The 20270-nt window shown below is 49.5% G+C and overlaps 1 protein-coding gene across 1 annotated transcript; it reads right to left on the reverse strand.

Moving 5' to 3' along the window:
• Positions 1-3772: 3772 nt before the first annotated feature.
• LOC119922656 (olfactory receptor 14A16-like) lies at positions 3773-18077 on the reverse strand (the record flags this gene model as incomplete). The annotated part of the gene is made up of 3 exons (XM_038742361.1): positions 17799-18077; positions 10276-10882; positions 3773-4080 (listed from the first exon to the last, which is right to left on the reverse strand). Coding segments are annotated over exons 1-3 (1194 nt in total), but the record flags the coding sequence as incomplete, so codon positions are not given.
• Positions 18078-20270: the final 2193 nt, after the last annotated feature.

Below are 20270 nucleotides of genomic sequence, written 5' to 3' on the forward strand. Positions count from 1 at the left end.
GCAGAAAATCGGAGGGTGACAAGGGAGAAGGGAGGCAATCGTGGAAACCTTTCCGCACATTTGACTGCCTGTTTACTTGTTTTGATGCCTGTCTCCCCGCTTCTAGACTGTGAATCTGTAGACAGACACAGATCCCATCGAACTGCTCAGATCCATCTCCTCTCATCCAACCATCTATAAATAATAATGATGATGGCATTTATTAAGCGCTTACTATGTGCAAAGCACTATTCTAAGCGCTATATGTTGCCAACTTGTACTTCCCAAGCGCTTAATACAGTGCTCTGCACACAGTAAGTGCTCAATAAATACGATTGAATGAATGAATGAATGGGGAGGTTACAAAGTGATTAGGTTGTCCCACAGGGGCATCCTGGGGTCTTCATCCCCATTTTACAGATGAGGTAACTGAGGCACAGAGAAGTTAAGTGACTAACCCAAAGTCACACAGCTGACAAGTGGCAGAGCCGGGATTTGAACCCATGACCTCTGACTCCAAAGCCCAGGCTCTTTCCACTGAGCCACGCTGCTTCTCTGAATCTATCCATTCATCCATCCAGTAGTTCATCACCGCAATTTATCGAGCGCATCTTGTGCACCAAGTGCGGTGGCCTGCTTTTTGGGGACTTCGTGACCTTTCCCACCCAGAAGGTGAAGGTGAGATGGAGGCCGGGGCCCCTCAGACCCACGCTGCCCCAGTGAGAGGGACTTTGGTGGAGGGACCGGGAAAGACGAGGAGGCGGATGGAAGAGTCGGACTTTGGTGGAGGGCCCGGGAAAAACAAGGAGGCGGATGGAATAGTCGGAGCCAGTCTGGGGAGATGCTCACACACGTTAACTATGTCGGGGTTCAGAACAGGGCCACGTCCCGCGACCGAGCAGGGGGCTTGTCCACTGCAGTGACCCCAAACATCACAATCCCCTCCATCCTGATTGGCTTGTATCCACCCCAGTGCTCAGTACAGTGCCGGGCTCATAGTAAGAGAATAACAAATACCATTATTATTATTATTATTACCCACTGCCCAACCATGACTACCGGGCAGCCGCCTGCTGGGTTTTGGCACTGTGGCCCAGCCTTGGCAGTTTGGATAATAATAATAATAATAATAGTAATAATAATAATAATAATAATAATAATAATGGCAGTTGTTAAGTGCTTACTATGTGAAAAGCACTGTTCTAAACGCTGGAGGGGTTTATTTTACTTGTACATATCTATTCTATTTATTTTATTTTGTTAGTATGTTTGGTTTTGTTCTCTGTCTCCCCCTTTTAGACTGTGAGCCCACTGCTGGGTAGGGACTGTCTCTATATGTTACCAACTTGTACTTCCCAAGCGCTTAGTACAGTGCTCTGCATACAGTAAGCGCTCAATAAATACGATTGATGATGATGGAGGGGGATACAAGGTGATTAGCTTGTCCCACGGGGGGCTCACAGTCTTAAACCCCATTTTACAGATGAGGCTCAGAGAAGTGAAGTGACTATCAATCAATCAATCGTATTTCTTGAGCGCTTACTGTGTGCAGAGGACTGTACTAAGCGCTTGGGAAGTACAAGTTGGCAACATATAGAGACAGTCCCTACCCAACAGTGGGCTCACAGTCTAAAAGGGGAAGACAGAGAACAAAACCAAACATACTAACAAAATAAAATAGACTAGATATGTACAAGTAAAATAAATAAATGGAGTAATAAATATGTACAAACATATATACTATCCCAAGGTCACCCAGCAGACACGTGGCCGAGCCGGGATTAGAACCCATGACCTCTGTCGCCCAAGCCCGGGCTCTTTCCACTGAGCCACACTGCTTCCCAAGCGCTCTGAGGGTGCCCTGTACATAGTAAGCGCTCACTCAAACGATTGATTGAATGAATGAATGGCTCTTAGGCCCATGCTGTTTTCACTGGACTTCACAAGTCACAGCGCTGATAACACGTTCACTCTCAGAAAGGAAAAATAGCAAGTCGGACAGATAAACTTTATTCCGTAGCAGACATCGATACTAAGGAATGCGACACAAGGAGGGAATTTTTCCACATCCCGTGAGACTGATAGATTTTGGAGAGTTTCAGTGGTCTGGGAAGGAAAAAATACTTTTGTTAATTGTGAAGGTTAAATGACTTACCCAAGGGAAGCAGCATGGCTCAGTGGAAAGAGCCCGGGCTTTGGAGTCAGAGGTCACGGGTTCAAATCCCGGCTCCGCCCATTGTCAGCTGTGTGACTTTGGGCAAGTCACTTAACTTCTCTGGGCCTTAGTTACCTCATCTGGAAAATGGGGATTAAGACTGTGAGCCCCACGTGGGACAACCTGATCACCTTGTAATCTCCCCAGCGCTTAGAACAGTGCTTTGCACATAGTAAGCACTTAATAAATGCCATAAAAAAGTCACTTCATTTCTCTATGGTTTCAGTTCCCTCTTTTGTAAAATGGGGATGAAGATTGAGTCCCTCGTGGGATATAAACTTGGTCCAACCTGGTGGATTGTATCGACCCCAGCACAATGCTCTCTGAGGCGGGATTGTCCATCCCACATAGATCTTATCAGACGTCCCTCCGGAACCTGAGAAAGCCTCCTTTCAGCCGGAAAAGACAACTGTTCACGTGCACTCCTCTGTAGGGTGTCTTAGTCTTAGAGTGTCTATTATTATGGATGGATGGATGGGTGAATGGATTGATGGATGGATGGATGGGTGGATGGGTGGATGGATGGATGGATGGATGAATGGACAGACAGATGGGTAAACTGACAGACGGATGGATGGATGGTTGAACGGATGGATGGATGGATGAACACAGTAAGTGCTCAATAAATGCGATTGAATGAATGAATGAATGAATGAATGAATGGATTCGAGGCGAGGATTTGATCGGTCAAATTCATTCATTCATTGGTTCCATCGCATTTATTGAGTGCTTATGGTGTGCAAAGCACTTTCTAAATGCTTGGAAAGTACAATTCAGCCACAAATAGAGATAATCCCTGCCCACAGCAGGCTCCCAGTCTAGAAGAGGGGAGACAGACATCAAAACAAGTAAACAGGCAGTCAAATGCGGGGAAAAGTTTCCATGATTGTGTCCCTTCTCCCTTGTCACCCTCCGATTTTCTGATTTTCGTAACCACCAAGAGCGATCTTAAAATTCATAGAATTACTGTTATTCTCAGTAGTAGTATCGACATTATTATTATTGAATTTATGAAGAATTTATTTGCACAACACTGCCAAGTGCGGGAGTAGACAAAAGCTAATCAGATCGGACACGTTTCCTGACCCACGGGGGCTCAGATTGTAAGAGAAAGAGAGAGCATATATTTAACCCTGATTTTACAGCGAGACCCGGAGGGGTTACGTAGCTGATCCAAGGTGATACAGCCGGCCGGTGGCGGAATCGGGCAGACCTTTCAAATCTCATGACTCCCAGCCACATGCTCATTCCACTAAGCCACGATGCCGCTCAAATATTCACTTGTCAGTCATTCATTCCATCATATTTATTGAGTGCTCACCGAGTGCAGAGCACCGTACTAAGCGCTTGGAAAGTACCATTCAGGATAAAGAGAGACAATCCCTCACCACGCCGGGCTTACAGTCACACGCGGCTTATCAGCCTCCATCCCAGACATTGAGAAATCCTCAGACGCTGGACTTTCTCTTTGGACACCTCTTTATATGGCTACCCCCAAAGTCAGAACCCTGATGAGGAATGAGATAGTCAGAAAAAGGAAACAGACACTTTGTCCCTTAGAAGAGGGAGGAGGAATCTCCCCTTTAGGACTCTCCCCAGGGCGGCCTTCATGTCCCGGTTCCTCAGGCTGTAGATGAGGGGGTTAAGGGCGGGAGGCACCACGGTATAGAAAACGGACACCAGCAGGTCCAGGGTCGAAGGAGAGTCTGACACAGGCTTAACGTAATCAACCGCCGCAGCCGAGAGGAAGACCGTGACAACGGCGAGGTGAGGCAGGCAGGTGGAGAAGGCTTTGGCTCGGCTCTCGGCGGCCGGCATCCTCAGCACGGCCCGGAAGATGCGCACGTACGAGACGATGATGAGAATGAAGCAGACGACACCAAAAGCTACCCCACCGGTGACGCTCACGTCGATGGCGATGTGCTCCTCGGAGCAGGAGATCTTCAGCAGGGAGGGGATGTCACAGAAGAACTGCTGGACGAGGTTGGACCCACAGAAGTTCAGGGAGAGAGTCAAAGCTGAATACAAGACTCCGAACATCACCCCGGTGAGCCAGGAGGCGGCTGCCATCTTTCCACAGGCCGTGTTGGTCATGATGAGCTCGTAGCGCAGGGGGAGGCAGATGGCCGCGTAGCGGTCGTGGGACATCGCCATGAGAAGGAACAGCTCGGATCCGGCAAACAGAATCACCGAGAAGAGCTGGGTGGCACAGCCCAGGAAGGAGATGGATCTCTTGTCGGTCAGGGAGTCGTGGATGGATTTGGGAACGGTGACGGAGATGAGGCAGAGGTCAAGGATGGACAGGTTCCTTAGGAAAAAGTACATGGGGGTGTGGAGGCGCCGGTCTAGGACGGTGACGGCGACGATGAGGAGATTCCCCATCAGGGCCGCCAGGTAGACCAGGAGGAACAGCGCGGCGTGGACCAGCTGCAGCTCCCGGACCTCCGAGAAACCCAGCAGGAGAAATTCCTTCACCGTGGAGACGTTGGGCATTTTGGGGAGGCAGCATTGACTTTCTGCAGTGTATGAGGGAAGAGCCATAATTAGAGTCCATTGAGGGGATGAGTGAAGGAATTGATAGGACACTTGCTGGTGATTCTCTATGGAGAGGAGGGAGTTATTGAATTCAAAATGATCTCTGAGTTCACGGTGGAGGCACTGAACGTTTCTGGGGAATGATGCTGACTCCCTGCACAGGACGAGGGAAGACTTCAATTCAGAGGCATTGATGGTGGGGGTGAAGGAATAGGACTAAGTCGATCGGTTCTATTTATTGTGGACCTACAGAGGACGTGGTATTAATACATATAATCACTCCCCCCGGGAAACTTCCATTCTATTGGAGGCACCAAGCTTCCAACTGTGTCGAAGCAGGGGTTATTGGGAAGAACACAGGCCTGAGAGTCCGAGGACCTGGGTTCTAATCCCACCTCTACCAGTTCTCTGCTGCAAAGCCATGAGAAAGTGACTTAATTTCTCTATGCCTCAGTTTTCTCAACAGTAAAAAGAGGATTCGATATCTGTTTTCCCTCCTACTTAGTCTGTGAATCCCTCGTGAGACACAGACTGTGTTCTACCACAGGGTCCTGAATCTTCCCCAGCACTTAATACTATGCTTGGAATGCAGTAAGCACTTAATAAATATCAAGAGTATTATTTTCGGTTGAGGAGACCGAAACTAAAATGAATAGCGGATAGGAGAGGTCAGAGAATGTAAAGATATCAACATGGACTGTAGTGAAATTTTTTTGATGGTTTTAGAGTCAAACAAGAAGGGCCTTTCTACATAAATTCACCCATTTAGTGGTGAGAGAATGAGCCTGGTAGACAGAAGGCCCTGGATTCTAACCCTGTCTCCGCCTCTTGTCCGCTGTATGGCCTGGGGCCAGTCGCTTACCTTCTCTGTGCCTCAGTAGTTACCTCATCTGTAAATTGGGGATTTTAACTGAAAGCACCATGTGGGGCATGGACTGTGTCCAACTGGATGAGCTTGTATCCACCCTAGTGTTTAGTACAGTACCTGGCATATAATAAGCACTTAATGATATCGTATAACAAACAACAAAAATAAAACCCACATATACACCAAGCTGATTCCATTTGACGACATATCTGCATTCCCACACGTACACACACAAACACAAGCATAGCTCATCAAGTCCTTTCCTAAAGCATCGCTCAGCCTACATCTGCCCTCTCCTCAACCTCCCCTCAGGACAAGTTGTGTCTTTTCACAAGCAACAAAAACTCACGATCGGCTTGAAGGCTCCCTGCCATTCCTTTCCATCGTTCAACACGTCTCCTCAGCTCTCAGAGCAACTTTGTAGTAGTTACTCGCGATCGACCCTCCCGTTCCCATCCTAGCCTGGAACTCCCTCTCTTATCGGCTCAAAATCAGAGAGGGCACAGTTCTTTCCGAATTCTGAGCACCGCTAAAATCCCCGCCTCTTCCAAACAGCTTCCTCGATTCATTTCCCAGCCCTCTAATCCCACTTGACCTAACTCAAGTGCGAATCAACTCATTTCCATCCACATTTAGTGGAAAAAGCACTGGCCCAGGAGTTCTCTTGACTGTGAGCTCCTTGAGCGGAGCATACACACCTCCCAGCTCTGTTCTATTGGACTCTCCCAAACATAGCTCAGTGGGAGTCAGCGGACTTGGGTTCTAATCCTGCCTCTGTCCCTTTGCTGCTGTGGGACCTTGGACAAGTCGTTCACTTCTCTGGGCCACAGTTTCCTCATCTGTAAAATGGCGCCCAATAATTGCATATTCATCTTTCCTTCTAGGAGGGGCAGGAAATGTGTCTGTAATGGTGCTCTAAAGCGGATAGAGCAGGGCTTGGGAGTCAGAAGGACCTGGGTTCTAATTCCGGCTCCACCTCATGTCTGCTGTGTGACCATGGCTAAGCCATTTCACTTCTCTGAACCTCAGTTACCTCATCTGTAAAATGGGGGTTAAGACTATGAGCCCCATGTGGAACAAGAACCGTATCCAATCTGCTTAACGTGTATCTACCCCAGCGCTTAGGACAGTGCTTGGGACAGAGTAAGAGCTTAACAAGTACTACCCTCATAATTATTACTCTCCACGTGCTTAGTGCACACAATAAGCCCTCAATCAATACGATTCAAGATTAACCGATCGATAATAAATTATACCGTGTCAACCTAGCCCAGTTGGCTGGAAAGTTCTTGAGGGCAGGGATTCCAGCCTTTCCCACTATTTGTCTTCTCCCAACATTTGGGAAGAACTCTTACAGGGAGGAATTGCTGATAGTGCAGTGGTTGTCCAAGGCTGTCCACGCTCTCTCAGCTCTGCCTGTCATTGACCCTCTGCAAGGGATTCTGGGACCCACTGAAGGCCAAAGCGACTGTCGACAGCGCTAACGTTGTCATGGAGCACTGCAGCCCGGCAGATAGTTGGCATGGTAACAAGGTTTGAGGAAGAAGGAAGAGAGGGGTGTGACGGTTGGTGGTTACTGAACTGGAAAACCCCTCCCCTCCTGCTAACACCCCTGCCCCGTTGGGGTCCGCAGCCCTGGTCCGAACCCCAACTTCGGCCCCAGACTGGCTCCATCTCTTCCATCCCCATCCTCATCTCCTCCGCCCCTCCATCCCACTCACTCCCGGCCACTGTCACCGGGGCAGCGTGGGGCTGGGGGTCGCCGACCTCTTCAGGACTGGTCTGGTCCCTTCTTTCCCATCAGACTCCTGGGTTCGGTCAGCCAGGAAGGAGCAGAGAGGAGCCCTCTATCCCTCTCTGCTCTGCCTCAGACCCTGACAAGCTCTCCAGACGGGCCCTCGTCACTGTAGATAAAGCAGGAGCTTTATCCCTGGAGGATGGCTCGGGGCCCTGCCGGGGGAACCTCGTGACGTGAACGAGCCAAACACCCTCTGGTCATTTGGTTCTTGAAGCTTCTGGGAGACGGGAGCCCAGTCCCTGCACCGTCAGTGATGGTGCCGGCCCTCGGGGTTCCTACGGAGACAGTGGCATCACCATCCCAGCGTCCCAACAGTTCTTGTTTTCAATGACCGTTTTAGCCACTGTGAATTGTTTTACCTTTGTCTAATTCCCAACCTGAGACACTCAATCTGTCAATCAGCCCACTGTAATTTTTCTTCTGGCCTTTTTCAAGCGCTTACTGTATGTCAGGCACTATGCTAAGTGCTGGAGTAGTTATACGCTAATCAGATTGGACACAGTCCGTGTCCCCAGTGGGGCTCACATCTCAATCCCCGTTTTACAGATGAGGGAACCGAGGCACGGAGAAGCTAAGCGACCCTGCCCAAGGTCACACAGCAGACACGTGGTGGAGCCGGGATCAGAACCCATGTCCGTTTGAATCCCAGGCCCGCACTCTACCCACTAGTCCACATTACTTCTTCTGACTTGTCCCGATTGCTGAAGCTCTGTTCATACTGACAATATAAACTATATTCCTGATTCAAGCGTTCATCCTCTTTCTCATCTTTCCCTTCTCTATTTCCTCCTCTACGTAATTTCTTCTGTGTCTAGCTCCCCCATTAGATCATAATCTCCCGGAGAGCAGGAACAAGGCAATTTTATCTCTTTTCAACTCTCCTGAGAGTTTACTACAGTGCTCCGCACCCAGGATGTGGTCAATAAATACCATTGATATTAATAATAGTAATAATTATGGTCTTTGTTAAGCACTTACTATGTGCCAAGCACTGTTCTGAGTTCTGGAGTAAATACAAGGTAATCAGGTTGGACACAGTCCCCATCGCACATGGGGCTCACAGTCTCAATCCCCATTTTATGAATGAGGGAACTGAGGCCCAGAGAAGTGAAGTTACTTGCCCAAGGTCACATGGCAGACAAGTGGCAGAACCAGGATTAGAACCCGCAACCTCCGACTCCCAAGCCCGTGCTCTGGATGGATGGATGGATAGATGAATGGATGGATGGCTGAGAGAGGATGGATTTGACAAGACAGATGGAGCTGCAGTCAACCTTTCTTCCCTTCTCCCATACCACCTCCCATTTTCCAACTTTCGTTCCCACCCCCAGAGTCATGCTAAAGAGCGTATTGTTATATTTTCATAGTCATTACTAATAATGATATCATTATCGTATTTATTAAAAAGTCGTCTGCCTAAATCGTTTCACTTGCTGGAGTAGAAACCAAAGAATCAGTTCGGACACAATTTCTGTCCCACAGGGGCTCAGAGTATGAGAGGAAGAGAGATCCTAGGGATGTTAAGTCACTGCCCTTAGGCCACAAAGCAAGCCAGTAGCAGGGTGGGCATCAGAACTCAAGCCTCAATCAATCAATCAATCAATCCTATTTATTGAGCACTTACTCTGGACCCAGCACTGTACTAAGCAATTGGAAAACTTCAATATAACAGAGTTAGTAGCCACGTTCCCCGCCCAAAATGAGTTCACAGCTAGAGCAATTCCTATTCCTTTAGGCCATGATAAGATTTTTAAAAAAAATATGGTATCTGTTCATTCGTTCATTCATTCAATCGTATTTATTGAACGCTTACTGTGTGCAGAGCACGGTATTAAGCGCTTGGGAAGTACAAGTTGGCAACATAGAGAGACGGTCCCTACCCAACAGCGGGCTCACGGTCTAGAAGTCTAGAATCTGTTAAACACTTGCCATGTACCAAGCACTGTTCTAGGCACTGAGGTAGATACAAGATAATCGAGTCGTCCCACGTGGGGCTCACGGTCTTATTCCCCATTTTACAGATGAGATAACTGAGTCCCTTCTAAACTGTGAGCCCGTTGTTGGGTAGGGACCGTCTCTATACGTTGCCAACTTGTACTTCCCAAGCGCTTAGTACAGGGCTCTGCACAGAGTAAGCGCTCAATAAATACGATTGAATGAATGAACTGAGGCACGAAGAAGTTAAGAGACTCACCCAAGGTCACACAGAAGATAAGTGGCAGAGCAGGGATTAGAACCGCCCCTAAACTGGTTTTACTATACTAAGCGCTTGGGAGAATTCGGTACAACAGAGTTGTTAAATGCATTCCCTGCCCACAGTGAGCTAACAGTCTACAGGGCCTCCCCTTCCTTTAGGCCACGATGCCTTCCCGAAACCGGATTGTCAGTCCTACTTCCGTTTTAGCCGCCTCCCTCCTAGACTTTGACAATTCATCGACGTCCCGCATTTTCTGTGAACCCTGTAGGACAGCTAAGCATCTGGCTAGGTCCAAGGGCAATTCCTTGGTTAAGTGGTGGGGTGAGAGGATTTGCACAAGGAAGGAGACATTTTGTCCCAGAGCGGAGGCCGGGTGAGTGACCCGTTTAGGATCCTCCCCATGGCGGCCTTCATGTCCCGGTTCCTCAGGCTGTAGATGAGGGGATTCAGGGCGGGGGGCACCACCGTGTAGAACACGGACACCAGCAGATCCACGATCGGGGACAAGCCTGAGGGCGGCTTGATGTAGACAAATACCCCCGCGGAGAGGAAAACAGAGACGACACTGAGGTGAGGCAGACAGGTGGAGAAGGCTTTGGACCGGCCCTCGGTGGCCGGCATCCTCAGGACGGCCCGGAAGATGCGGACGTTCGAGACGGCGATGGAGATGAAGCAGATGAAACCTAAGGCTGCCCCAAGAATCACAGTCGCGTCGCTGGCGATGTGCTTCTCGGAGCAGGTGATCTTCAGCAGAGGGGGGACGTCACAGAAGAACTGGGGGATGGTGTTGGACCCGCAGAAGGAGAGGGAGAACGTCCCGGCTGAACACATTACTGCAAATAGGCACCCGCTGAGCCAGGAGCCCGCTGCCATCTTCCCACAGGCCTCTCGAGCCATGATGACCTCATAGTTCAGGGGGAGGCAGATGGCCACGTAGCGGTCGTATGACATCACCGTGAGGATGGACATCTCTGAGCCGGCAAACCAGGACACGGAGAAGACCTGGACAGCACAGCCCACCAGGGAGATGGATCTCTTGTCGGTCAGGGAGTTGTGGATGGAGTTGGGGACGGTGACGGAGATGTAGCAGAGGTCGACGACGGCCAGGTTCCTGAGGAAGAAGTACATGGGGGTGCGGAGGCGCCGGTCGAGGGTGGTGATGACGACGATGAGGAGATTCCCCGTCAGGGCCCCCAGGTAGACCAGGAGGAACAGCGCGGCGTGGACCAGCTGCAGCTCCCGCACCTCCGAGAATCCCAGGAGCAGGAATTCTGTCTTCACGGTGACGTTGGTAATTTTCTGGGAATTGACGTTGACTGCCTAAGGACATTTCGAAAAGATAGGGAAGAGAATAATATTCCAGAGAAAAGTGTACAGGAGAGGAGAAAATCTTTTGGTTGGAGGGAATCTCGGGTGGCTTTTAGGGTAATTTGTCACGCTCACCATGTGCCAGACACTGTACTAAAACACTGGAGTGGATAGAACTCCTCACTCTCGGCTTCAAGGCTCTCCATCACCTCGCCCCCTCCTACATCATCTCCCTTCTCTCTTTCTACAGCCCAGCCTGCACCCTCCGCTCCTCGGCCGCTAATCTCCTCACCGTGCCTCGTTCTCGCCTGTCCCGCCGTCGACCCCCGGCCCACGTCATCCCCCTGGCCTGGAATGCCCTCCCTCTGCCCATCCGCCAAACTAGCTCTCTTCCTCCCTTCAAGGCCCTACTGAGAGCTCACCTCCTCCAGGAGTCCTTCCCACACTGAGCCCCCTTTTTCCTCTCCTCCTCCCCATGCCCCCGCTCTGCCCTACCTCCTTCCCCTCCCCACAGCACTGGTATATATTTGTACAGATTTGTTACCCTATTCATTTTACATATTTAATATTCTATTTATTTTGTTAATGACGTGCCTATAGCTATAATTCTATTTCTTCTGACGATTTTGACACCTGTATACATGGTTCGTTTTGCTGTCCGTCTCCCCCTTCTAGACTGTGAGCCCGTCGTCTGGTAGGGACCGTCTCTAGACGTTGCCGACTTGTACTTCCCAAGCGCTTAGTCCAGTGCTCTGCACACTGTAAGCGCTCAATAAATACGACTGAATGAGTGAATCATCATCATCATCAATCGTATTTATTGAGCGCTTACTATGTGCAGAGCACTGTACTAAGCGCTTGGGAAGTACAAATTGGCAACATATAGAGACAGTCCCTACCCAACAGTGGGCTCACAGTCTAAAAGGGGGAGACAGAGAACAAAACCAAACATACTAACAAAATAAAATAAATAGAATAGATATGTACAAATAAATAAATAAATAAATAGAGTAAAAAACTATGTACAAACATATATACATATATACAGGTGCTGTGGGGAAGGGAAGGAGGTAAGATAGGGGGGATGGAGAGGGGGACGAGGGGGAGAGGAAGGAAGGGGCTCAGTCTGGGAAGGCCTGAAAATGACTTGCCCAAAGTCTCACAGCTGACAAGCTGTTATCGATAATAATAATGAAATAGGAGAATGAATAAATGAACGAAGCGATGGATGCACCTCAACGCTTCAGTCGTCTCCCTTTTCCCTTCTTTCCAGTTTGTCGTGGTTTGAAATCGAGAGAAGCCGAGGTAATTTCGGGCACAACCCGATATTATAGTTATTCTATAATCAGAGTGAGACCCAGGAGGTCGAAAGAAGTGTGCATTTCCTGCTTCTTCAGATCTATCCCTCCCTCCGCACATCCTCCAAGCTAGCTCTCTTCCTCCCTTCCAAACCCTACTGAGAGCTCACCTCCTCCAAGAGGCCTTCCCAGACTGAGCCCCATTTTACCTCTCCTCCTCCACATCCCCTCCGCCCTACCTCTCTCCCCTCCACACAGCACCTGTATATATGTTAGTACAGATTTATCACTCCATTTATTTTACTTGTACACATTTACTATTCGATTTATTTTGTTACCGATGTGCATAAAGCTTTCATTCTATTTGTTCCGACGATTTTGACACCTGTCCCCATATTTCGTTTCATTGTCCGTCTCCCCCTTCTAGACTGTGAGCCCGTCGTTGGGTAGGGACCGTCTCTATCTGTTGCCGACTTGGACGTCCCAAGCGCTTTGTGCAGTGCTCTGCACACAGTAAGCGCTCAATGAATACGATTGAATGAATGAGTAGTAGCTAATCAGGTTGTTCATCTCCTCCAATCAACATGCCCTGGTTCGGGACGGCACTGAAACCATTCCTGACTCCTAGAATCAATCAATCAATCAATCAATCAATCAATCATATTTATTGAGCGCTTACTATGTGCAGAGCACTGTACTAAGCGCTTGGGAAGTACAAATTGGCAACATATAGAGACAGTCCCTACCCAACATTGGGCTCACAGTCTAAAAGGGGGAGACAGAGAACAAAACCAAACATACTAACAAAATAAAATAAATAGAATAGATATGTGCAAGTAAAATAAATAAATAAATAAATAGAGTAATAAATATGTACAAACATATATACATATATACAGGTGCTGTGGGGAAGGGAAGGAGGTAAGATGGGGGGATGGAGAGGGTGACGAGGGGGAGAGGAAGGAAGGGGCTCAGTCTGGGAAGGCCTCCTGGAGGAGGTGAGCTCTCAGCAGGGCCTTGAAGGGAGGAAGAGAGCTAGTTTGGCGGATGGGCAGAGGGAGGGCATTCCAGGACCGGGGGATGACGTGGGCCGGGGGTCGATGGCGGGACAGGCGAGAACGAGGTACGGTGAGGAGATTAGCGGCGGAGGAGCGGAGGGTGCGGGCTGGGCTGTAGAAGGAGAGAAGGGAGGTGAGGTAGGAGGGGGCGAGGTGATGGAGAGCCTTGAAGCCCAAGGTAAGGAGTTTCTGCCTGATGCGCAGATTGATTGGTAGCCACTGGAGATTTTTGAGGAGGGGAGTAATATGCCCAGAGCGTTTCTGGACAAAGATAATCAGGGCAGCAGCATGAAGTATGGATTGAAGTGGAGAGAGACACGAGGATGGGAGATCAGAGAGAAGGCTGATGCAGTAGTCCAGACGGGATAGGATGAGAGTTTGAATGAGCAGGGTAGCGGTGTGGATGGAGAGGAAAGGGCGGATCTTGGCAATGTTGTGGAGCTGAGACCGGCAGGTTTTGGTGACGGCTTGGATGTGAGGGGTGAATGAGAGAGCGGAGTCGAGGATGACACCAAGGTTGCGGGCTTGTGAGACGGGAAGGATGGTAGTGCCGTCAACAGAGATGGGAAAGTCAGGGAGAGGGCAAGGTTTGGGAGGGAAGACAAGGAGTTCAGTCTTCAATATGTTGAGCTTTAGGTGGCGGGCAGACATCCAGATGGAGATGTCCTGAAGGCAGGAGGAGATGCGAGCCTGGAGGGAGGGGGAGAGAGCAGGGGCAGAAATGTAGATCTGGGTGTCATCAGCGTAGAGATGATAGTGGAAGCCGTGGGAGCGAATGAGGTTACCAAGGGAGTGCGTGTAGATTGAGAACAGAAGGGGACCAAGTACTGAACCTTGGGGAACCCCCACAGTAAGAGGATGGGAGAAGCCCATTTCATTGGCAAATATCTGCAAGGATTGTGGTCACATAATTCTAAATAATTGGAGAAGCAGCACAGATAAGTGGAAAGAGGATGGTCCTGGCAGATAAGGGGATCTTGGTCTGATTCCCCGTTCCACCACTTACCTGCTGGGCGACCTCGGGCAAGTCACTTAACTTTTCTGTTCCTCGGTTCCCTCATCCGTAAAATGGGGTTTAAGACGATGAGTTTCCCTACGTAGGATGGGGAAACTGTCCGATCCGATTATATTGTATCTACTCCAGCACCGAGTATGGTGTTTGGCATATGGTAAGCACTTAACAATCACCACAGCTATTATTATTAAGAAAGAACAGGAAAATTCCTGTTGTTTCCTGGGCCGATATTGACATTTCCCTTCCCTGCCTCTCACCTTTCCCCTGCTTCTTTCCGGAGTCACCGGGCCCGTCCTGGGCTGGAGAGCATCGAACTCTGCTGAGAGAGAGGCTCACTCCATCTCGTTGTTTCTGGACACTGGTGGGAGTGACAGGAAGGTCTAGGGGCTGTCAGGATCCTCCCTCCCCATCTCGGCTCTCCGGCTGGCTGCGCCGTCCCCTCAGGCGACGGCCGGGTTATTTCCCGGGGGATTCCCCGTGGGAGGACGGGCCCGGGGCTCCGCTGAGACGGCAGACCATCTGGGAATCTCGGAAGGATGGGATCGTGGTCTCCCTGCGGTCCCGGCCCTCACAACCTAAATAACTGCCCATTCCCATGTGGTTCCCACTCTGGGACTCCTTCAAAGAATGATGTCAACGAGCTAATGATCACTCCACAGGTGGACCTGAATGGAAACTCATAATAATAATAATATTAATGCTGATGGTATTTGTTAAGCACTTACTAAGTGCCAGGCACTGTTCTAAGCGCTGGGGTAGATACAAGGTGATCGGGTTGTCCCACGTGGGGCTCCCAGTCTTCATCCCCCTTTTACAGATGAAGTAACTGAGGCCCAAAGAAGTTGAGTTGCCCAAAGTCACACAGCTGACGAGTGGCGGAGCCGGGATTAGAACCCACGACCTCTGACTCCCAAGCCCGGGCTCTTTCCACTAAGCCACGCTGCTTCTATTTTAATTTCTATTCATTCCGATGGATTGACACCTGTCCCCATGTTTTGTTTTGCTGTCTGTCTCCCCCTCCTAGACTGTGAGCCCGTGGTTGAGAGGAGAAACAGCGTGGCTCAGTGGAAAGAGCCCGGGCTTTGGAGTCAGAGGTCAGGGGTTCAAATCCCAGCTCCGCCAATTGTCAGCTGTGTGACTTTGGGCAAGTCACTTCACTTCTCTGTGCCTCAGTTACCTCAACTGTAAAATGGGGATTAAGACTGTGAGCCCCCCGTGGGACAACCTGATCGCCTTGTAACCTCCCCAGCGCTTAGAACAGTGCTTTGCACATAGTAAGCGCTTAATAAATGCCATCATCATCATTATTATTATTTTTGTTAGGGACCGTCTCTATATGTTGCAAACTTGTACTTCCCAAGTGCTTAGTACAGTGCTCTGCACACAATAAGTGCTCAATAAATACGACTGAATGAAGGAATGAGGAGAACAATGAGCCTCGGGTCCCAGGCTTACCTGCCACACCCTGCCAAAGCTGTTTGCTTGGGAGTCAGAGGTCATGGGTTCTAATCGCGACTCCGCTACTCATCAGCTGTGTGACTTCGGGCAAGTCACTTAACGTCTCTGGGCCTCAGTTACCACATCTGTAAAATGTGGATGAAGACTGTGAGCCCGGGCTCAGTGCAAAGAGCCCGAGCTTTGGAGTCAGAGGTCAGGGGTTCAAATCCCGGCTCCACCAATTGTCAGCTGTGTGACTTTGGGCAAGTCGCTTCACTTCTCTGGCCCTCAGTTACCTCAACTGTAAAATGGGGATTAAGACTGTGAGCCCCCCGTGGGACAACCTGATCACCTTGTATTCCCCCTCAGTGCTTAGAACAGTGTTTGGCAAACAGTAAGCGTTTAATAAATGCCATTATTATTCTTATTATTATTAGGAAAGTGGATAAGAATCCTCAGTCCTCCACCAGTTTTCCAACTTTGCTGGCTGGGTCCTCCTCGGCTTCCCATCCTGTAATCCTGGGAGTCCCTCAAGGTTCAGTTTTGGGTCCCCATCTTCATTGACTGGTTGATTGATTTCCTCCCAATCTCTCCCTCTCTCTTTCTCTCTCCCCTCCCAATTCTTCCCCCACAGCATCTCCACAATCAGCCCTTCCTTCTCCATCCAAACTGGCTTTATGCTGGTGCGAACGCCGGTCGTGTCCCCTCTCGACTACTGCGTCAGCCTCCTCGCCTAACTCCCCGCTACCGGTTTCTCCCCTCTCCGGTTCATACGAAGCCCTGCTGTTTGGATCATTGTTTCTAAAACATCGGACTGCACATCTCTCTCTCCACAACTGTGAAATTCTCACTGGCTGTCCCTTCCCATCCGCAGGAACTTCCGATCATCGGTTCTTTCTCCACAGTTCATCCTCTGCCTCCCCCACTATATCCCAACAACCCCCTTTACTACTCTCAATTTAATCTGGTCACGGTGACTTATTCTCACCTCTTTCATTACCTGTTGTTGTTTTCCCACACACTCCCTTTTTCCTGTCCCTCCGCTACACCCAATTACATCAGTACTTCCCTGTCACCCTAAGCGCTTGGATACCGACAATCTCCCTCGTAGTTCTTATAAACATATCATTACACTGTTTTGCTTTTCCCCACCTGCATTTTATTTTAGTGTGTAAGTCCACCAATCAATCAATCAATCGTATTTATTGAGCGCTTACTGTGCGCAGAGCACTGTACTAAGCGCTTGGGAAGTCCAAGTTGGCAACATATAGAGACAGTCCCTACCCAACAGTGGGCTCACAGTCTAAAAGGGGGAGACAGAGAACAAAACCAAACATCCTAAAAAAATAAAATAAATAGAATAGATAGGTACAACCACTAGATTATAAACTCTCTGAGAGCAGGGCTCACGCCTACCACCTCTATCATACTTTTCCACGAGCTTAGTAGAGTGCTCCGCACAGAGTAACCACTCAATAAATATTCCTGATCGGCTGATTGAGATTCAGACTAGTGGTGTTCATTTTTAAGCATTTGAGGGGACCGTCATGGGCGGGTGGTTGCTAGGAAACGAGGGGATCGGGAAGAAGTAATCATTCATTCAGTCAATCCGTCGTATTTATTGAGACTTATTGGGTACCTTGCATTTCTCCCATGCAAATCTAACAGGGATCGAGGGAAGATCCCTAAATCCTGATCGTGAAGAAGGGCCTTCTCAGTCACAGCAACACGCATCGGAAAACCTTCCCCGTCAGGTCTCCATCTTTAGAGCTGGACAAATCCATGGACAGTCCCGGTGACGACGGAAGGGATCATTGGCACGACGTTTTATGCCAGAGAGGGAGCTGGGAGAGCAAACCCTTTAGGACCCTCCCCAGGGCAGACTTCACATCTTTATTCCTCAGGCTGTGGATGAGGGGGTTGAGGGTGGGGGGCACCATGGTGTAGAACGTGGACAGCAGCAGATCCAGCGTCGAGGGGGAGTCCGATGGCGGTTGGAGGTAGGCGGAAGACCCGGTAGAGAAAAAAGCAATGACGACGGCGAGATGGGGCAGGCAGGTGGAGAAGGATTTGGCCCGGCCCTCGGCGGCCGGCATCCTCAGCACGGCCAAGAAGATGCGGACGTATGAGATGACGATGACCACGAAGAAGACGACGGCAACCACCACCCCTATGGCCATGCTCACGTCCACGGCGATGTGTTCCTCGGAGCAGGAGACCTTCAGCAGAGCGAGGACGTCACAGAAGAACTGGGGGATGACGTATCTGCAGAAGGACACGGAGAAGGTCGAAGCAGAAAACAAGGCCCCAAGCAGCCCTCCGCCGAGCCAGGAGGCGGCGGCCATCTTCCCGCAGACCCCTCGATCCATGATGAGCTTGTAGCGCAGGGGCGGCAGATGGCCGCGTAGCGGTCGTAGGACATCGCCGTGAGGACGAAATACTCAGAAACCGCAAACGACATCCACAGAAAGAGCTGAGCAATGCAACCTAGGAAGGAGAAGGAGTTATTGTTGGTCAAGGAGTTGTGGATGGACTTGGGGATGATGACGGAGATGAGGGCCAGGTTCCTGAGGAAGACGTACATGGGGGTGTGGAGGCACTGGTCGAGGGTGGTGACGGCGACGATGAGGAGGTTCTCCATCAGGGCCGCCAGGTAGACCAGAAGGAACAGCGTGGTGTAGACCAGCTGCAGCTCCCGGACCTCTGAGAATCCCAGAAGCAGGAATTCCGTCACCTTGGTGACATTGAACATTTTCTGGGAATTGACACTGACTGCCTAAGGACATTTAGAAAAGGGAAGTAGATTGAAATGGGGACGAGAAAGATCCAGAGAAAAGTGTACAGAGGAGGAGAAAATCTTTGGGTTGGAGGGAAATCTCAGATTTTGGGGGTTTTCATGGTATCTGTTAAGTTCTTACTACGTACCAAGCACTGCGTTAGGCGCTGGGGTAGCTAGAAGCTAATCACGCTGTTCATCTCCCTCAGTTTACCTGCCTCTGATCAGGCCAGCACAGAAACCCATTCCTGACTCTTAGGTGTCTATTCCACTTGCAAGTATCTGCATGGATCACATAATTCCACATCATTTGAGAAGCAGCACAGCCTGGAGGAAAGAGCTCAGACCTGGGAAGCGGAGGATCCGGCTTTTAATCCCTGCTCTGCCATTTACCTTGGGCCAGTCAATTCACTTCTCTGGGCCTCAGTTCCCACATTTGCAAAATAATAATAATAATAATAACATTTATTAAGCGCTTACTATGTTCTAAGCGCTGGGGAGGTTCCAAGGTGATCAGGTTGTCCCACAGGGGGCTCACAGTCTTCATCCCCATTTTACAGATGAGGTAACTGAGGTCCAAAGAAGTTGCCCAAAGTCACCCAGTTGACAATTGGCAGAGCCGGGATTCGAACCCATAACCCATGACCTCTGACTCCAAAGCCCGCGCTCTTTTCCACTGAGCCACACTGCTTCTCTAAGAAAAATGGCGATAACTTGTATCTACCCCAGCACTTGGTACAGCGCTTACCACGTAGTACGTGCTTAAGAAATACCATTATTATTATATTATTATGATGATGAACTAGTCAAATCTCTTCCTATCCCTTCATTCCTATTCAAGAGCTCCTTTACCTTTCACATCTATTCACCTCACTTTCTATTCCCTAATATATTCTTTTCATTCTTTCCCTTCTAGACTGTGAGCCCGTTGTTGGGTAAGGACCGTCTCTATCTGTTGCCGACTTGTACTTCCCAAGCGTTTAGTACAGTGCCCTGCACACAGTAAGCACTCGATAAATATGACTGACTGAATGAATAATTCATCCCTAGCTAGCTTGGCCTCACTCTCACTACCTCCACGTTTCTCCCTGTTTTCGGGCGGTTCCCCCATCTTAGAACTCCCACCCCTTCAAGTAATAATTATGGTACATGCTAAGTGCTTACCGTGTGCGATTCGCTGTATTAAGCGCTGGGGCGGATACTGGCTCTCACGCGGGGCTCACAGTCTCAACCTCCATTTTCCAGATGAGGTCACTGAGGCCCAGGGAAGCGACTTGCCCAAGATCACACAGCAGACGAGTAGCGGAGCCGGGATTAGAACCTGGTTTATCCACTCCATCATGCTGCTATTCCTGACAGACCAATCAATCAATCAATCGTATTTATTGAGCGCTTCCTGTGTGCAGAGACCACACTCCTCCCACGTTCCAATTCCCCGCACAAAAGCCCTTCTCCTCCAGTGAGCTTTTCCCAGTTAACTCTCAGGCCGACAAACCCATCCACCATCTCCACCAGCGCTTCGAACAGTGCTTTGCACATAGTAAGCGCTTAATAAATGCCATCATTATTATTATTATTATCATGGACCGACTGGTACTCCTCCTTGGCATGTTTATTGTTTTACTTCTATTGCACAGCCAGCTCTCTAGATTGCTCTGCTGTAAATACTTCTATGTCTATCTCCCCTTTCCTTTATTTTTATTAATTTCTGCCTGCCCCATTTGACTGTAAGCTTATGAGCAGGTAAAATGTATAAAGCTCTGCTCTATTATATTCTCCCAAGTGT

The sequence above is a fragment of the Tachyglossus aculeatus genome, unplaced genomic scaffold (assembly GCF_015852505.1).
Source record: "Tachyglossus aculeatus isolate mTacAcu1 unplaced genomic scaffold, mTacAcu1.pri scaffold_116_arrow_ctg1, whole genome shotgun sequence".
NCBI lineage: Eukaryota > Metazoa > Chordata > Mammalia > Monotremata > Tachyglossidae > Tachyglossus > Tachyglossus aculeatus.